Source organism: Ictalurus punctatus, chromosome 10 (assembly GCF_001660625.3).
Source record: "Ictalurus punctatus breed USDA103 chromosome 10, Coco_2.0, whole genome shotgun sequence".
In the NCBI taxonomy this organism is placed as follows: domain Eukaryota; kingdom Metazoa; phylum Chordata; class Actinopteri; order Siluriformes; family Ictaluridae; genus Ictalurus; species Ictalurus punctatus.
This window is the reverse complement of record NC_030425.2, coordinates 21842828-21862442: the sequence shown is the minus strand read 5'-3', so window position 1 is coordinate 21862442 and position 19615 is coordinate 21842828. Positions and strand designations below refer to the sequence as shown.

Genomic DNA, 19615 nt, shown 5'->3' with positions numbered 1-19615 from the left:
GTCATTTGATATTCTTGTTTCCAATAAATATGCACAATACATTGTGTGATATACATGATAAACACGATCTACACATTGATTCCGAAATAGTTCTGGATATTGTGGAAGACTAGTGATTTTGTTGTTGAAAATATATCAATGGCAACAACAAGTCATAGTCTACCTCAGTGACCAGGACACACTCGCACGATTGCCTTCATTCACAAGGAGTATTAATGGCTGATATAATGATAATCATTCCTTGCGTAAAGGTTCATTATCGAGACCTGATAGCAGTGGAAAATATGAAATATTCTTTTTAGCATGAGAGACATAGAAATCGTTGACTTTTTTCCTGTCGTTATAGGTAATTATTCTTTCCTCCTTTTTTTCACAGCCAACTTCTTTTATGTGCAAGATGAAAATGTTTTTCCCCAACCTGTCAAATAAAGACAATTCACTGAAGTTTCTGTCTCATTCTTGACCAAATAAATAAGAAGTCATTATAAATCAAAGTAATTTCACACACAGTAGAATGGATCATATTATTTCCTTTGTCAGCTTCTATCACAATTCAAGCACAGTCTTCTAGACATTAAAACAGAAATGTCTCTGTCATGGCTGTAACAATGCATGATAGGATGGCTGCATACAATATAATATCTGTCGGCATCTATCAGCCTTGAGATTGGCCATTAAATGGCAGTGCAGTTTTATAAACACTATTTATTATACTTTTTTTTTTATATCAATGAAGCATTTATCATGAGAAAAGAGGAGAGATGTTATAATACATATCCACATCACGTGTAGTCATGGCTACCACTCCGATTGGTTTGGCATACAAAGAGAGGTGTGTGTGTCCTTGGGAATTTTTGAGAATACTTTGCGCACTTCATGCCAGTAGACTACAGTTTAAATAATATTAACTGTGATTAACTATGATCAAAAGGCAACATGCCTATATATAAAATATATCTGAGAAACACAATAAGCTGTTCAATTTTAAAGAAAATTTTACAAATTTTAAATCAGGCAAAATTTCCAAATTACAACAGGTTACATCAAATTCATGGTGCAAATTATTGAGAAATAACAAATGTTATTATTCTGAGTTTCCTTCCTCTTCCCTCCAATTCTTCATTTAGTTTTTAAACATGGTGGTGAGAACTGAAAGACTAGCAGTAAGAGAAGTGTGTGCTCAGCCTGAGGCCTTGGTTTATACAAATACTCATGTCCAAGGATAACATATTACAAAGGGACGTTCTTCATTTTCCATAGAATTTATTTATATTTTATATTATTTTATTTTTTATTTCTTTTAACTGATTTGGGCAAACAGGTTTTGGCACATACAAGAGCGTCATTTTTGCAGGGGTGGGGCTACATTGATATTGTTTCAACATTTATATTTCAGTTGATTTCACATTTTGAGACCTTCAATCAGATCAGCCTTGTCTGTTCAGTAAGTTTAAACTTTTCAGTTTATTTTAAACTTGGTGTTTTTCTAAACCCTCTACTTCACACATTATGATACTTGCATGCTGAAAATTATATATCGCATTTTATTCACTTTACTTTTTCCCATTGTTAATATTATTCCTTTTTAATTTGACAACACAGTGCATCAGTGGAAATAGGCCTGTATATGTATATAACTCTAGCAAAGCTAGCAATCAGGGTTTTGCACATTTCTTTGGTTAATTTCTAGACACAACCAGGCCTGATTAATCTAAAACCTGTTCAATCAAATCAACACTTAAATAGAACTTTTTCAACAGCATGAAGTTGGTAAAAAGGTCTTACCCAGTAACACACTATGCTAAAATTGAAAGAAATTCCAGAAATGATGAGGAAGAAGGTGATTGAAATACATCAATCTGGGAAGGCTTAAAAGTTATTTCAAAGGCTCTGGGTCTCCAAAGAATCACAGTGAGAGCCAATATCTCCAAATCGAAAAACTTGGCACAGTAGTGAACCTTACCAGAAGAATCTTCCAAAATTCCTCCAAGAGCACAGCAACTACTCTTACAGGAAGTCACAAAAGAGTAAAGGAGAACATCAAAGGACCTACAGGCCTCTCTTACATCAATAAAGGCCACTGTTCATGACTCCACTATCAGAAAGACACTGGGCAAAAATGGCATCCATGGAAGTGTGGCGATGTGAAAACCACTGCTAACCCAGAACAACATTAACACTCATCTGAAATTTGTCAAAACACACCTTGATGATCCTCAAACCTCTGGGAGAATGTTCTGTGGACTAATTAGTCAAAAGTAGAACTGTTTGGAAGACGGGTCCTGTTACATCCGGTGTAAACCAAACACAGAAATCCAAAAAGAACATCATACCCTCAGTTAAGCATGGTGGTGGAAATGTGATGGTGTGGGGATGCTTTGCTGCTTCAGGGCCTGGGAAACTTACAATAATTGAGAGAAAAATGAATTCTGCTCTCTACCAGAAAATCTTAAAGGAGATTATCTGGGGTTCAGCCCGTAAGGTGAAAATGCTGCAAGATGATCCAACCAGCATTTGGTTGCAGATATTGCTGCAAAAGGTGGCACAACCAGATTCTAAATTTAAGGGGGCAATTAGTTTTTCACATTGGTGATAGGTGTTGGATAACATTTTTGCATAAATAAAAGAAAGAAAGAAAGAAAGAAAGAACGAAAGAAAGATAAACTGTATTGTGTGTTTACTCAGGTTGCCTTTGTTTTATGTTGCATTTCGTTTGAAGATCTAAAACTATTTAGTATGAGATATACACAAAAACAGAAGAAATAAGGAAGCAAATGCTTTTTCACAGCACTGTAGATAGATAGATAGATAGATAGATAGATAGATAGTATACTGGATTTTGTGTTACTCTGTATAATGGGGTTCTCGCCAAACTGAAAGTGGTTTTCAACAAACTGAAATCTCTTCTGCTGCAGTGCATGTATTTTTATTACATTTCTACTCCCTATTCTGGAGAACACTACAGAGTCTGGGTTTAAGTATCTAACTACAATTGAGTGGCCAGATTTCAAGTTTTCCGTATTCCTTGTAATAACCCAAAACTGCTTCAAAAGAAGCATTTAAGTGGATCACACCTCTGATTCAGAATCCATGGAACATCACAAAAGCTCTTTTAGTTTAATTTAATCCAAAACCTTTACATTTCTTCAGTGTCCCACTGTAAAGTAATGTAAAACCACAACCCTATTTGACACAACTGAAATGGTTTAGTTGATGAAAATGTTTAATGGGAACCACAAGTAATTCTGTGTAGTAGTATGTGAGATTTCGGAAATTCACCAGATTAAACCAGATTTAGGAACTCCTCCTCCTCATCCTACTTCTGGTTGAAATGCGATGGGATGTGTGGTGTTTCCCCCACTCGTATTCCATTAAACCTCATGTCCACCAATAGTAGAGAGTTACTCGGGATGCTAGCCAATCATACCGCAGGGGGCGGGGTTTATGGAATACGGGTGGGGAGAAAACGCGTTTGTTCCTTTGGGGAAAAAAACATGGAGTCGGAATCAGTAAGTTTGTAAATTTATTATAGACTTTCGCAAATCACAGTTTGCCACAAATTTCGTTATAGCAGGTAAACCGTAAGTCCGACCATTAACAGACAGTCAGAATGCTGTTCGTATTAAAAACTGAACGTTTTAAATGTTAAAAGTTAAAAAAATTAATGCAGCTAACTTTTTTTTTGGTTCTCGTGTAACTTAGCTGGCTAGCGGGTATAATTTTTTTTCTAGCTAACACTTGTAGCATCAGAGCTAACAACGTTATACGTATCACGGTATGTCTATAAAATTTGTAAAAACGGAAAATGTATGTTTTTATCAGTGCGTTTCATGTTATTCGTCTAGAAATACTCTCTCATGTCTATGTTATCCCAGTGCTTCCAAATGTAACGTCATGTTTCTTTCAAACGTAAAACATAAATAAAAATAGTGTTCTCGATATCTTAGTTAGCAAACAATCTTAATGCTGCAGAATGCCAAATAAAGCATCATTTATTACAATTTAATATAATAATAATAATAATAATAATAATAATAATAATAAGTATACTGTTAGTACACACTTTGCTAATTAAATTGCTTTTGTTGGAAAAAATAATGGGGATTGTATTTAACCTACAACATTTCGCATAGAAAGTGATGTGAATTGTGTGTAAAATGCAAACTCTACAAAATACCCAAAGCACAGAACTGGTTTCATATCTAGAGAATGGATATAAAATCCATTTTCAGTTTCTGAAAAGCCTAAAATTATTCTGTTCGGTGTTAATTATTGCTATATGGTGCATTGATAAAGAGCTGTTCAAACTAAGTACTGCTAAAGTATTCAGTAGTATTTAATATCACTGCAATAATCTCACAACAGTCTTAATTTTTATAATCATTGTCTCATGCATCGTGAAAATAATAGCCCAATTAGGAGCTCCAACAGAAATGTTTTTGCTCTGTATGTGATCAATTTTAAATATTTTTTTCTTTTCTTCCAGTGATCTTTTGGAGAGAAAGGAGAATGGATGCAGCATCCTGAGCAGTGTTGTGCTGTAGATCTACAGAGGTCATGTCTCCCAAAGTGGCACCCCAGCAGGGCAAGGCCGAGGACACAGCGGTGCAGGTGGCGGTGCGAGTACGGCCGCTGCTCCCTAAAGAACTCCTGCACAACCATGAGAGCTGCATCACTGCACTTCCTGAAGATAAACGGGTTACTCTCGGCCATGATCGCCACTTCCACTTTGACTTTGTTTTCGAGGAAAGTGCTGTCCAGGAGGATGTATATGCAGCCTGTGTCCAACCCCTCATTGAAGCCTTTTTTCAGGGCTTTAATGCCACTGTCTTTGCTTATGGTCAGACAGGATCAGGCAAAACCTACACGATTGGAGAGGCTAATATATGTAAGTAATTTTTTTCCTGCAGTTTGCCTCACTGTCCCAAAAGAACAATAGGCAATGCATTTAGCTGATATATAATCTCACAATTCACAAGATGTGCAGCCTGTTTCTGGTCTTATACTACAGCGCTGTTGAATTCTCGACTGGTGAAAGGGTTCAGAATGTTCTGTAACAACTCGACTTGAAAATTAGGCGAATCACAGGTTGATATTAATTTGGTGAAATTTTCTGTGAGGAGATTAGTTTTTGTGGAAGGAGTCTCCAGTGTCAGTGCTTTGTAACAGTCAGGTAAAACTGTTCTGTTGGGTTTTCTGGTATGACATAGTCTTGAGAATGGAGGGTTTTGTGCTTTCTGGGTAACATAATGAGCTGCTTATTATCATGAGAGGAAAAAGAGGCTGGTGAAGACATTGCTCTTTGTAGCTGTTCTGAGCAGGGATGCTAACGATTAATCGACAGCCGACACACGAGGAAAAATGAAGCGAGCGCGCCGTAGATATGTGTGGGATCATTTTACTTTAAATGGCGATAATGTTAATTGCAAACATTGTGATTGTGTTTTAAAATACAATACAACAACGAGCACCATGATATACTGTTTGAAAAAGGTGCATCCAGCAGTCTTCGTGACAGGATATGAAGCTACACAACCAACAATAACCTTTGTTTTAGCCGGGGGGAAAACTGGAGCTCAAAAGGCAGAAGGAATTGCTGAATGACTGTATGAAATGATCGCAAATGACATGTTGCCTATGAGTGTCGTCGAAGGTGATGGTTTTCGAGAGTTGATCCGTTGCATTCAGCCGGACTACAGCATTCCTTCAAGAATGGATTCTGAAATGGATTAGCATGTCATCTACCGGGTACATTTAGCTTCTGAACATGTAACATATAGATAATGAAACGTTATCCGTGTGAGGTATGTAAGTCTCAACCTCAAGCAGGACCGCCAAAGTAATAACTAAATGGCATAGGCCTGTAACATGTTATGGACATTCATGAGTAAAGCCTAAAGAATACTTCGTTTTTTTTACGCATACGCTAGCGTATGTGCACAGGTGTATGGATAGCCTTTCAAAATATACTCCGTTTGACATGTACGCGTACACAGGCGGTCGACGCATGCACATTACGACAACTTGCACTAGGCCCTCCTGGCCTACAAGAGTCAGAGCAGAGCAGTAAAACAGGTCTTCCGGTGTGAATCACAGCAACACGAAGAACAATGGAGGAGGAAGACATGCTGCTTCACTTGTTGTTACTAGAGGGAAAAGAATTTTTTTAAAAGAGAAGATGGTCTGTGCGACCACTCAATCAGAAAATAGTGAGGGATGGCAAATTCAAGTCTGTTGGTGAAAGAAATGCGAAGTATAGACGATGAGAAGCATTAATACTAGTTCCGCATGAGAAACAACGGCCCTGGCTCACTGTTGCCACCTTTTGGAACAACTAAATAGTGCAGAAGAATTAAATGCGCATGTGCGATCTGCGGCGACAAAATACGTACAGTTAGAAAAATCTGCCGGCGCACGTACAGTACACACGTACGCTGCTGATGACGAAATTTGCATCATATGTATGGTATGCTGTTCCTAGCGTACGCGTAAAAAGTGAAGTACGTATTCGTATTCTCCGAGTAATTTTATCAAATGATCATAATCACATCGATTCATTTTACAATCCTACTAGCTTATTATGTAGAGTAAAAAACCCCTTCTGTTGGGTGAGGAATCTGGCATTTTGAGTGGCATTTGCACACCCTGTCATGCTGATGGCTATATGCCACTGCAGTAGACGCATCTTGCAGTATTAAGGTTAACGATCAGTTAATTGATCGTTAATTTAAATGACGATCGATCATGGGAATTTGTGTAAATTGACATCCCTAGTTCTGAGTGATATGTGGACAACCACAACATAGCTGTACATTGATTTTAAAAAAAAATGTAGAAGCATTGGCAAATGCTGTGATTATAAGAGGAGTAAAACTCTTTGCGGGTGGTAACAGTAACCTGGCTTTGCATTACCCCTTCATTGATGATTTTCCTATGACGGCATGCCTTGTCTTGATTTATTGCTTAAATATCTAATAAAAATATATAATGGGTCAATAGTTACCATATGGGTGTGCTTTATAGGTATAAAGTTACTGTCTGTAGATGTTCCAGTAGTCTAGAAGAGTGGTCCCCAGCCCGTTTCCTTCAGATCTACCTTCCTGCAGGTTTCATCTCCAAGCAAAACGTTTTAGTTGATCAAGGACGTCTTAAGGCAATAATTAGATGGTCAGGTGGGCACCTTTATGGGTGGAGCCGAAGTGTTCAGGAAGGTAGATCTCCAGGAACGGGGTTGGTGACCACTTGTCTAAAAGGACCACTATTGAGAAGATATACTTTGTGTTGTTGGATTATTCTTAGTCCTGGACAGTCTGTCCATTTACACCTACGATGTTGGTGCAAGAGTCCAAGGGCTCAGTTTTAGACTGTTGTTGGCAGGATATTTTGGTTGATGATTCTCAGCACAAGAGTGAAACTGGTTGAGAAATCTTTGGTTAGTCGTGGTCCTATGAGAGTCCCTTTCACTGATGGATGAGGTCCAGTTGGACTGATACACTGTGTAGTAACAGATGAGCTATAGTCAGTAACTGTACTACCGACAACTGCACCTATATGGTTGGTGTACGTGATAAAAATGTAATTTCACCATCACATATTTCCTGAAAGAAATCATGACATATTGATATGCCACAGTGTATTTGAATTTATTTTTACTGGTCTCATCTTAAAAAGTGTTTCTCATGACAACTATGAAGTTTTTGTGTTCTATCAAGGCCAGCGATTTTCTGGGTTTGAAGATGGTTGCTTGCTTCTTGTTAAAATCTTCCTATGAGTTCACACACATTTGGGATGCCAGCAACACTTCCCCCGGCGCAGCTGTCACTGCTCGAAAGCACAGCCCCTCTTGCCATCTGAGATCTTGCTTTTTGGCATTTGGCTGTGGAGCGCGATTACAAACTCACTGCTGTTTTTTTGGCTGCAGCCTCCTTCGGTGATGACGAGCAAGGAATCATTCCCAGAGCAGTGGCTGAGATCTTCAAGCTCCTGGATGAGAATGACCTCAGCGACTTCTCCGTCAGAGTGTCCTACCTCGAGGTTTACAAGGAGATCTTCAGAGACCTTTTGGAGGTGGAGACAGCAAGCAAGGACATTCATATCCGGGAGGATGACAAGGGCAGTATAGGTGAGGAGCTTAAGGTAGCTCAGGGTTTCCCATGGAATCTGTGAAATGTCTAAGCGAAAATGTCATGTTCTTCATTGCTATGTACAGATTTGCACAGCTGTTCAAATATCAGTTTGTGTGCAGGTAATATTTATATTTGAGTATGCACCCAATAAATATACTGTATAAGTGAGCAGTCATTATAGTTAAAAAAATATATATAATATTGTCACAACAATATTTATTTTAGTTTGTATCAAATGATAAATATGCTGAAATTGGCATTAACAGATGTGAATCACTCAGAAATGATGGATAAAGTAAACATCCTCACCAGTGAAATGATAACGTTTGGATCATAAGGAGAATTTAAAAGCTCTTGGAATAAGTGGAGCCTAAATAGACAGTTTACGGTTGTGTTTGTGGGCTTGTTTGTGAATACAGAGTGCCCACGGTTGTCGCTGAGAACGCTGCAGGCAGTTCCCATTTCTTGATACATGGCCAATAAATGGAGCTCAAATTAGCCTGCCTCTTTAGATAGGAAATGGTAGCGCTGACTACATTTTACTCATAATTTGAAATGATAAAAGCCTTAATTTGTCATACTGGTTATCAGAGGAAGTCTCTTATGCCATTCACTTCCTCCCTAAAACCTGTATGCACAGTCATGAAAGCAGTGTGTTAGACAAATATATAACAGTTATAATTAACAGTACATAAGCATCCTGTTTTTGCAGTTTGTCATGTAGTACAGTTGTTTTTGCAGTATAACTGAAGGTTGGTTAATTTGAACTCATTTCAGAGTCATGCTGTGGCCCAATTAATAACATTTCCAACTCATGTCACATGTCTGAGTGTCACAACATGTTTGTAGAAAGTAAGTGCTTGTTTATTACTGTTTCTATGAGTGAACAGCTCCTATTGAGGCCCACATAGCCTTACCCCTTATATCGTGGAAAAGAGATTTGGAGGAGAATACTAGATACTGACATGATAATGTGTTGCTGTGGTATGAAAGACTTAACCATGTGTGTCACAATTTTCATAAAACTTCAGCATGTTTTAGTGATTATTTTTTATCCACATAAAATGCTCAAAGGACATAAAAACTGATACAGTCATTGGTTTTTGTGCAATGTAATACAATTCTGCATCAAAGAGCAAGAAAGGATGATATGTAACTTATATTACAACATTCAGTTTATACATTTGAAGTACTTACATCAGCTTGTATGATTTTATTATTGCCCTGTCCCAGTGGTGGTATTCTGTGAATCTCCCCTGCAGATGCGGCCAACTTTATTACCTCTAGGCTCCTGACTACAAGTCTCCTTAAAGGTAGAGGAAAGTGTTTTTCTGTGCTTTTTTTTTTTCTTCATAGTTCTGTGTGGAGTGAAAGAATGTGAGGTGGAGGGGCTTGATGAGGTCTTAAGTCTTCTCGAATCCGGAAACACGGCCCGCCACACAGGAGCCACTCAGATGAACCCTCACTCCAGCCGCTCTCACACCATCTTCACCGTGCTGATGGAGCAGAGGCGCGGTGGCTCTCGGGGTGCCAGCAGGAACTCACAGATCCTATCCTCTAAATTCCACTTTGTGGACCTGGCCGGATCCGAGCGAATTCTTAAAACTGGCAACACTGGGGAGCGACTCAAGGAGAGCATTCAGATCAACAGCGGACTTCTTGCTCTGGGAAATGTCATCGGGGCGTTAGGGGACCCAAAAAGGAAAGGCAGTCATATTCCTTACAGGGACTCAAAAATCACAAGGTATGAAGCTTAGATTAAATTTTAATATAATGTACAGTGCACCCCAGAGAACAAATTCTTGTACAGTTATTATTTTGAATTAGACATTAGAGAATTATTTGTTGTGGTCTGTATAAAGGAATACTATTTAAAAGTGCTAGTAGTGAAGGAATGCCATTAGGCATCAGTTGTGCTGGTATACACTATATGGCCGAAGGTTTGTGGACACCTCACGAACACACCCATGTGGGTCTTCTCCAAACTGTTGACTCAGAGTTGGAAGCAAACATTTGTATAGAATGTCTTTGCATGCTGTAGCATTACAATTTACCTTCACTGGAAATAAGAGGCCCAAATGTGTTCCAGCGTGATCATGACCCTGTGCACAAAGCGAAGTCCATAAAGACATGGTTCGCCAAGGTTCGAGTGGAAGAACTCAAGTGGCCTGCACAGAGTCCTGACCTTAACCACACTGAACCCCTTTGAGATGAACTGGAACGCTGACTGCACCCCAGACTTCTTCACCCAACATCAGTTCCTGACCTCACTAATGCTCTTGCGACTGAATGAACACAAATCCCCACAGACATGCTCCAAAATCTAGTGGAAAGCCTTCCCAGAAGAGTGGAGGTTATTATAACAGAAAGGCAGAGACTAAATCTAAAATGGGGTGTTCAACATATGGGTGTGATGGTCAGGTGTCCACAAATATTTGGCCATATGGTGTATATGCTGCTTAAAGAAATTTTAATATTTATTATGTTAAGATGGCTAGTGTAGTGTAGAGTGGAGAAACATAACCATGGATACAAAAATAGATTTTAACATCCAGTCAGCTGCTTTTTAGCTGATTGAGTAACAACCAAGTTATATATTGAGTAACGAGTGTTACTACAGTATTGAAGATACCTGCTGTACTATAATAAAATCGCATTGTGATATTTCGAGATCAATATTAATGTTGTCATATTGACCAACCCCAGGCACCAGTTAGCATAATTTATTTTATGCTAAGTGACATCTTCCATTATTAGTTTTTAGCTGTTCTTTGAAAGAATTATATAATACAGAATTGTATACCCCCCCTTTCCTCAGAATCTTAAAAGACTCTCTTGGAGGCAATGCCAAAACACTCATGATTGCCTGCATCAGTCCCTCATCCTCTGACTTTGACGAAAGTCTTAACACCCTTAATTATGCTAAACGAGCTCGAAACATTCAAAACCGAGCTATGGTGAACTGTCATGGGGAGCCAGATCGAGTGGAAAGCCTGGAACTCCAGATCAAAGCTCTAAAGCAAGCCCTGGAGAACCGGCAGCGCTCTGAGACCAGAATCCTTGCTCGATCAGAGCCTGGACGCCAGGTGCGTTCCCTCGAACCAGATGTGAGCAAGTTGCAGGCGGAGAGCACCCACTATAGGACGTGCACAGACTCAGCCTACAGGCTGCTGATGGAGCTGCAGGGTGAGGGGACGCTAAACCCAAGCCAGCTACTGCGTGTGAAGGAGTGGCTTTGCGCTGTGGAGGAGGAGCGCAACGGTTTGAGTACAGCCTCAGGGCTGGACAGTGGCATTGAGAGCAGTTCCACTGAGGACACCACCACTCTGAAAAAGGGACGGGAGCTTCTAAAGTGCCAGGTGGGCCATCCGACAGTACAGTTTTATTCATACATTGACTATAAGTACACCTAGAGGCCTAAATTCATTACTGTACCCACTCCAATATTTTATGGAATAGGTCTCAGTAAGTCCATATTTATGTGTCAGTTCATTATGTCTGACACTAACCAAAGCTGGAAGCAGTACTAATCTTCTTGGTCGGTTTTCATATGAGAAGTGTCAGTCACTCATCCTGTATTCATTTTCTATGAGATACAAGTAGGCAGGCAGAATGACACAGATGGAGTGGCAGGCGGTGTGGCGTGCTTGCTCGACCCCGAGAAATCATTGCGCACGTGGTGCCTGTCAGAATCGCAAAGTTCAGGTCATGGTGCAAAAACCATGCTGGCGTTGGCCAACAGTTTCAGCTTGCCTAGCAAACTCAAGATGTCGTTAATCAAGTTCAGATAGTAATGATAGTAATTTTAAGTATTTGGTCATCAGTTTTCTGTTTTCAATATGTAGCCTATGGACAAACACTAGCTGTATTTAGTTTTGCTGTCACTATAGTTATCATTTAAGATATACAAGCGACTTTTCTTCTCCATTTTAGGGACGTACAGAGGCAGGTGGGGCAGAGACCAATTTGTTGCTTTTTGTGTAGAAAAACCCTACCGTTTTTATGATCTCTTATTCCATACCTTACGTTGTAATTTGCTTACATGGTTCTGTTTCCTAGGAGCCAGATGTGAAAGAAGAGTGGAACAGGGAACGGGAGAACTACATTTCCCAGCTGCAAGTACAGATCCAGCGATTAGAGCAGGAGAACACAGACTTCCTCGCTGCACTGGAAGATGCAATGGAACAGTACAAACAGCAGGTTAGAGAGTTCATGTACATTTGACTTTCATCAGGGGTCAAAGATATATTTTTGATGTTTTCATTGGAAATATAGCTCAGGTTTGTGAATTGGCTTTGGCCCTTTTTTCAGAGTGATAAGCTCCAGGAGCAGCAGGACCTCATAGAGGAGCTGCACTGTCTTCTGGCCCATCCAGGGACGGGGCTGCTGCAGCTGACACAGAGACCCCACACTGCACCTATTAACTCATTACAGCAAGCAAGCCTTGGCCCAGGCCATCTGACACCTTTCTGCAATGGAGAGGTCGGAGGATCCCCTGCACGAAAGGTAGACACTTTTACCTTTCTTTGTTGTTATAAAACAAGTCAGTCAAAAAAATATATAGCTTACTTGTCACAGATGGTGCAGTGAATTGAGGGTCAGCAGTAGGAGTGAAAATATTATTCTATGATACTTAAACAGCCAGCCTTTTTGTCACAAAGCATGTTATCTAAAGACAACAACACTTATATAATGCACTTTGGTGTTTGTAAGTTTTAAATAAGAAAAATCTGTGTCTTAACAGCTAAATCCATCATCCATCCATAACATTGTTAGCATTCATGAGTCAGCTTACTTACATAACAGAACTTCATCAATTAGTCTAATATAGTGAGAGAAAATTGCATAGCTAAACTGATTCTTGATTCTTCAAGAAACTCTAGACAGTAATAACTCTAGACTGTCTAATAACTCTAGACAGACTAGGGTTATATACAGTACTGTGGAAAAATTTTAGGCACTTGCAAAGAGCTGTAGAGCAAAGATGCCTTCAAAATAATTAAATTAAATGTTTCTAATTAAAAAAAAAAATACCATAAAGAGCAGTAAACAGTAGTAAATGAAACAAAGCAATATTGTTTGGGAATCTAAAATGTTTTTTGTACTGACTTGATGTAGAAGTCATAAAATAAAAAATCTATAACAAAGTTTGTACTAAAATAGGATGCCTAAAAACTTTTGCGCAGTACTATATATATATATATATATATATATATATATATATATATATATATATATATATATATATATATATATATATGTGTGTGTGTGTGTGTATATATGTATATATATGTATATATATACATATATATACATATTAGTATCTCACAAAAGTACAAAAGTGAGTACATCCCTCACATTTTTGTAAATATTTGATTATATATTTTCATGTGACAACACTGAAGAAATGACACTTTGCTACAATGTAAAGTAGTGAGTGTACAGCTTGTGTAACAGTGTAAATTTGCTGTCCCCTCAAAATAACTCAACACACAGCCATTAATGTCTAAACCAATGGCAACAAAAGTGAGTACACCCCTAACTGAAAATATCCAAATTGGGCCCAAAGTGTCAATATTTTGTGTGGCCACCATTATTTTCCAGCACTGCCTTAACCCTCTTGGGCATGGAGTTCACCAGAGCTTCACAGGTTGCCACCGGAGTCCTCTTCCACTCCTCCATGACGACATCACGGAGCTGGAGGATGTTAGAGACCTTGTTTTCCTCCACCTTCTATTTGAGGATGCCCCACATATACTCAATAGGGTTTAGATCTGGAGACATGCTTGGGCAGTCCATCACTTTCACCCTCAGCTTCTTTAGCAAAGCAGTGGCCGTCTTGGAGGTGTGTTTGGGGTCGTTATCATGCTGGAATACTGCCATGTGGCCCAATCTCCGAAGGGAGGGGGTCATGCTCTGCTTCAGTATGTCACAGTACATGGTGGCATTCATGGTTCCCTTAATGAACTGTAGCTCCCCAGTGCCAGCAGCACTCATGCAGCCCCAGACTATGACACTCCCACCACCATGCTTGACTGTAGGCCAGACACACTTGTCTTTGTACTCCTCACCTGGTTGCCACCACACACACTTGACACCATCTGAACCAAAGAAGTTTATCTTGGTCTCGTTGGACCACAGGACATGGTTCCAGTAATCCATGTCCTTAGTCTGCTTGTCTACAGCAAACTGTTTGCGGGCTTTCTTGTGCATCATCTTTAGAAGAGCCTTCCTTCTGGGATGACAGCCATGCAGGCTAATTTGATGCAGTGTGCGGCGTATTTTCTGAGCACTGACAGGCTGACCCCCACCGCTTCAACCTCTGCAGCAATGCTGGCAGCACTCATACGTCTATTTCCCAAAGACATCCTCTGGATATGATGCTGAGCACGTGCACTCAACTTCTTTGGTCGAGCATGGCGAGGCCTGTTCTGATTGGAACCTGTCCTGTTAAACCGCTGTATGGTCTTGGCCACCGTGCTGCAGCTCAGTGTCAGGGTTTTGGCAGTCTTCTTATAGCCTAGGACATCTTTATGTAGAGCAACAATTCTTTTTTTCAGATCCTCAGAGAGTTCTTTGCCATGAGGTGCCATGTTGAACTTCCAGTGATCAGTATGAGAGCGATGACACCAAATTTAACACACCTGCTCCCCATTCACACCTGAAACCTTGTAACACTAACAAGTCACATGACACTGGGGAGGGAAAATGGCTAATTGGGCCCAATTTCGATTTTTGTTGCCAGCGGTTTAGACATTAATGGCTGTGTGTTGAGTTATTTTGAGGGGACAGCAAATTTACACTGTTACACAAGCTGTACACTCACTACTTTACAAAGTGTCATTTCTTCAGTGTTGTCACATGAAAGGATATAATCAAATATTTACAAAAATGTGAGGGGTGTACTCACTTTTGTGAGATACTGTGTATATATAGGCATACCTTTTAAAGCAATGACATAAAACATGCACTAGTACTGTCGTGTGAAAATGTGGCATTTTTGTTATATTCACTTGTTTTTGTTATTTTATTTTATAGGCAATAATTTGTGTAGGGGAGGACCAGCATGTCCAAGTGGCTACACATTGCTGTTTATAAAAGGCCATTATCTACTTGGGTCTCATATACTGTATATCTGTGCAAAAAAAATCATGGTTTTCGGTATCTCACTATATAACCACCATTCAAGCACAGCGGACTATGTTAGCTAGCTAGTGAGGGCAGTGCCATCAGGACTGTTATTCAGTTGTTTTTGTATTTAACATGTTCTGTTTGCTACCCTAATTTAAATGTTTTGTGTGATATTTGTGTGAGGCATCAAACCTATAAATAGTTTGTGACATCATCATTTACTGGTGTAGCACAATGTTAAAGGTGTAGTAGCTATTTGATATTCCGACATCATCGTATACCATCTTGTCAGAATACCCTCCCACACCCACTCAGTGTGGGACACTATATCAGTTATTTGTTGTAAGATGCCCTATGATAATCTTCTCTAAATGTCTGGCTTATAGTGTGTTTTGCAGTAAAAAAAATAATGTGCTCTATATTCTATGCTTTCAGACTGGCCTGAGTGTTCCAATAGACAGCCATTCATTTTCTGAACAGGCCCAGTGGGACAAGGAGTGCGAGTCCTGTGGAGAGGACAGAGAAGGCGAGAACACTCTCAACAGAGGAGTCAAAGACAAACGCAAGTACGGATGGTACTCTTTATCTTGTTGCTTCTTGACAAATAAGCAGGATCACTCTGAAATGTTTACCTTTTGTGAATTATGGCACATTAGTGATTGCTTCTAACTGTAAATCAGGGGTTCAAATCAAGTGTAACCCTGTGCCTAAATTGACCACAACACAGCAAAGTATCTGAAAGTCATTCATTAACAATATATGGGCATGGTGAGCAACTGAGCATGCTGAGCAGAAATGAACTTTTTGGAAACTACCAATGTGAATGATGTATAGTAATGCGTGATTGTGGCCATATTCCACTAGCTAGGGGAAACCATAACAACTGGCAGTATCTCAAGGTAGGACCGCCCACAAGAAAGCAACATTCAGTGGCTTGAGTGAAGCGAGGCGAAAAATCATCACTGCCATTTTGAACGCAGGGTAAAAAGAAGGAGGCAGCAAATTAGCATGAAGAGTGCCCTGAACCGAAATGTAATATGTAGGCAGCGTACTGAAATGTGATTCTAGAGTTGTTATTTAGAGTTGGTGGGTGTGAAAAACACTTGCACACACGCTCCACTCCAATCTAATGATCGGTTGAATGATTACAAGACATATTATTTGCTTTGCCAAATAGTGCAGTCACTGGTCTAAGTATAGCTTTAATTCTTTGTAAGTAGCTTCATTGTCGATTCTTGGAGTCTGTATTCATATTTCTTTGCTACAGATGCATGAATATTACCTGGTCAAAGAAGGATGCACCATTTCAAGCATCACCCAGAAGAGCTAGGGGAACCCTGCCTCAGGTCCTGGGGCCTGGCCACCCTCCAGGATTACACTACAGCAGACGTACTTGTGAGTTCAGCACTGAAATGGATTAAAGTACAGTCAGCTTCAAAATTATTAGCACCCTTGGTAGAGATGGGTTAAAATAGTTTGGAAAAAATGGTCTTACTATTAATTAGTTTAATCTCATACTGAAAATATGAAAGCAGTTTAATCTTTAATTCAATTTATTATAATAATTTTTTTAAAAATCCTTATCAGCAATATTTTTTTTGACAAAACTGTACGTCACAATTATTGGCACCTCTAGAAATTCTAATGAACAGACTCTAACTGAACCATGATTCCATTAGTATTTTAAAGCAGGCATCTGTGATTTCCTGTTCCATTGGGGTATAAATATGAGGTGATACAGAGGCCACATTTCCCATTAACATAGGATGATTCTTGAATACACAAATGAAATGAGCGAAAAGTGTGCTGATCTTCACAAATCAGGCAGTGGCTATTAAAATAGCTACACATCTGAAAATCTAAAGTTGGATAAGTGGAGTAGAGTGTCATTGTTTTAGTGAATACCAAAACCAACAAAGACAGTGGTTGCTTTTGCATTCTCTAACATTTCTAATTACAAATATCTCCAGTTGAAAAGGCTGCAATATATCACAAATTTCATGATCAAAGTGAACAAAACAAAACCTTTTGCTTATGAGCACAAGTATTGTATTTAACTATAGCACATTTGCTATTAATATTAAAAGGCGGGAGGGTATTTTAGTTATCAAACACTGTCTGACAATGAGTCTCCGGAGGTGCACTCCGTGCGCCTCCGGTGCATGCACACACACAGACAAACGTGCATGCACACACACAGACACACACCTTATACTCTGAATGTAAGCATTACTTTAAATTCACTGATATGGTGGCAGACCAAAACGATTTATCAAAAGCATGAACGTTTGAATAATTATAAGAGACATTAGGCTACATTTAGCTGACAGGACACGGGCTGAATGGCGATGCATGGTGGCCCATTTGGAGGTAGTTTATAACATTGCAATGCGTTAGCGTCTTTAACAAATAACAGGCTATCACAAACATTACATGGAGCATAACGTTAGCTGGTTTCACGGCCACAATGCCTCAAACAAATATAATATAGGACCGTCTTTCAGGTGCTTTGGCAAATTCCAGGTGTTTCCTCGCTTTGTTTGAAATGAATGTTAGCATCGTTTGCACACCGGAAACCGATACTAGCTTTCCTCTCAACGAGTCGGGGCGGAGCTAAACTTGTTAAGCAAAGCTAAACTTCTGTAGTTTTTCCGGTGTGTTTCTAGGCGTTCCTCTTCTTCTTCAGCACTTGTGGAACGACTAAAACACTTGCGCGTATTTGCTGCCCCCTTCAGGTCCGGAAGAATCGCAACCTCGGTACTTTCATTACAAAAGGTGCTAACACTACTGCATAAAAACAAGTACTGTCACGTTTTAAGAATGTTGGTACCGACTTGGTACCGAAGTATCGGTTCTCATGACTTCCCTAATTGGAAGTAATTATTACTGTGCAACAGCCTTGCTATAAATATACTGTATTGTAGGATATATAAATGATTTTACATCCAATGATGAAGCAATGTCTGAGTGGTCCATTTTTTTCCACAGAACAGTTCAGTTCTTAATATGCTCCATGTATATCCTTGCATCAGAATTATACTTCCCTGAATGAGCAACAGGAACATTTCTTTAAATTCGTTTTATTTCCCCACAAAAATGCTAAGGTGACTAAAAATGAAAGATGGCAAACTCTGTTTAGCCTAGTTTTAATTTGTGCAATGCCTCTTAGCTTTCATTGTGTACTTAGCATTTATATGATGGAGTTTGAAGTCTCAATATTTGATAGATGAGCATGGAGCAGTTCGCACCCCTGTGTACGGATAGTCTGACTGTGTTGTGTGTGGATAGCTAACAGCAGTGTAGGAGAGAGCTCGGTGCTGGAGAGTCTTAGAGGCTGCAAGTGGGAGATGGGCTCAGAGAGAGGGTTGCTCCTGGCCCAGCAGAAGATTAGAGAGCTCTCTGTCACCATCCGGATGAAGGAGGATCTCATCAAGGAGTTGGTCAAAACAGGTAATTTTGATCATCCAGCTTTAAGGGTGTGTGTATGTGTGTTAGAGAGAGAGATTTTAAATTCTATAGAGCTATAAAGCAGCCCCAGTCATGAGAAACCCTTGCATAAATGTACATGGTGTCCCAGGGCTGAATCAAAGTTCCCTGGAATGAAGTAAAAGATGCATGAAGCAATGAAATGTAAAATTTCTGTAGCAGAGCAAATATCTAAGCACAATTGAATCACTTACATAATGATTTTCTTTCTGCTCTGGTGTTATTGTTTCACTGAGTGTAAACACTCGTTTATCTTATTAGATTGTTGCCCCAGTATGTCTCTATTCATTGCTCTGATGGGATCCTCATGATGTGTTCACAGGGAAAGATGCCCAAGCAATGAACAGGCAATACAGCCGAAAGGTAGCTGAGCTGGAGCAGGAGGCTGAGCAGGCACGAGCCGAGCTCACCGAGGCCCACAAACAACTTCAGGAGCTGGAGGTGCAGGGCAGCCGTGATGCTGCTGACCGCTCTAAAGCCCAGGAGTGTAGGAGAAAGATTGCAGCTGCACAAAGCAAAGTGCAGGTCAGGCCGTTACATGTGTTTTAATGAAGTAAAACAGGCGAGTGAATGTAAAACAGCTTTTAATTACATCTGTCATGTTAATTACTTCTGTTAAGCCTAATTTATGCCTCCTTCCAAATGGACTTCTGACACCTTCAATAACCCTTACTTGGTCATGAAAATGCTGTAACGCAGTGCTGTTGAAGTCTTGATAGTGATTGGTCAGCAGGTGTGAGGGAACTGTTTATAGCTGCTATAATGTAAGTTATAACAGGAACTAGCTTGTTTTGTGGATGTTCCACAATGTTACATGTTACTATAAACAGATAAAAAATAAACTTTTTTTTATTTTATAAATACAAAATTGT

General features: G+C 39.6%; 1 protein-coding gene across 3 annotated transcripts in view; it reads left to right on the top strand.

The window, feature by feature from the left end:
• Positions 1 to 3457: 3457 nt before the first annotated feature.
• Positions 3458 to 19615, top strand: part of kif7 (kinesin family member 7) — a 28802-nt gene continuing 12644 nt past the window's right edge. The window contains exons 1-12 of one of the 3 annotated variants that reach the window (XM_017478750.3): positions 3458 to 3509; positions 4487 to 4888; positions 7922 to 8122; positions 8904 to 8978; positions 9483 to 9870; positions 10945 to 11485; positions 12186 to 12326; positions 12438 to 12632; positions 15693 to 15823; positions 16525 to 16652; positions 18546 to 18707; positions 19066 to 19268. In XM_017478750.3, the coding sequence (XP_017334239.1) occupies positions 4558 to 4888; positions 7922 to 8122; positions 8904 to 8978; positions 9483 to 9870; positions 10945 to 11485; positions 12186 to 12326; positions 12438 to 12632; positions 15693 to 15823; positions 16525 to 16652; positions 18546 to 18707; positions 19066 to 19268 (2496 nt within the window). In that variant the 5' untranslated portion in view covers positions 3458 to 3509; positions 4487 to 4557. Of the gene's footprint in view, positions 3582 to 4486; positions 4889 to 7921; positions 8123 to 8903; positions 8979 to 9482; positions 9871 to 10944; positions 11486 to 12185; positions 12327 to 12437; positions 12633 to 15692; positions 15824 to 16524; positions 16653 to 18545; positions 18708 to 19065; positions 19269 to 19615 lie in introns of those variants that run through there. The other 2 variants (XM_017478749.3, XM_053683247.1) reach the window with 2 other exon arrangements.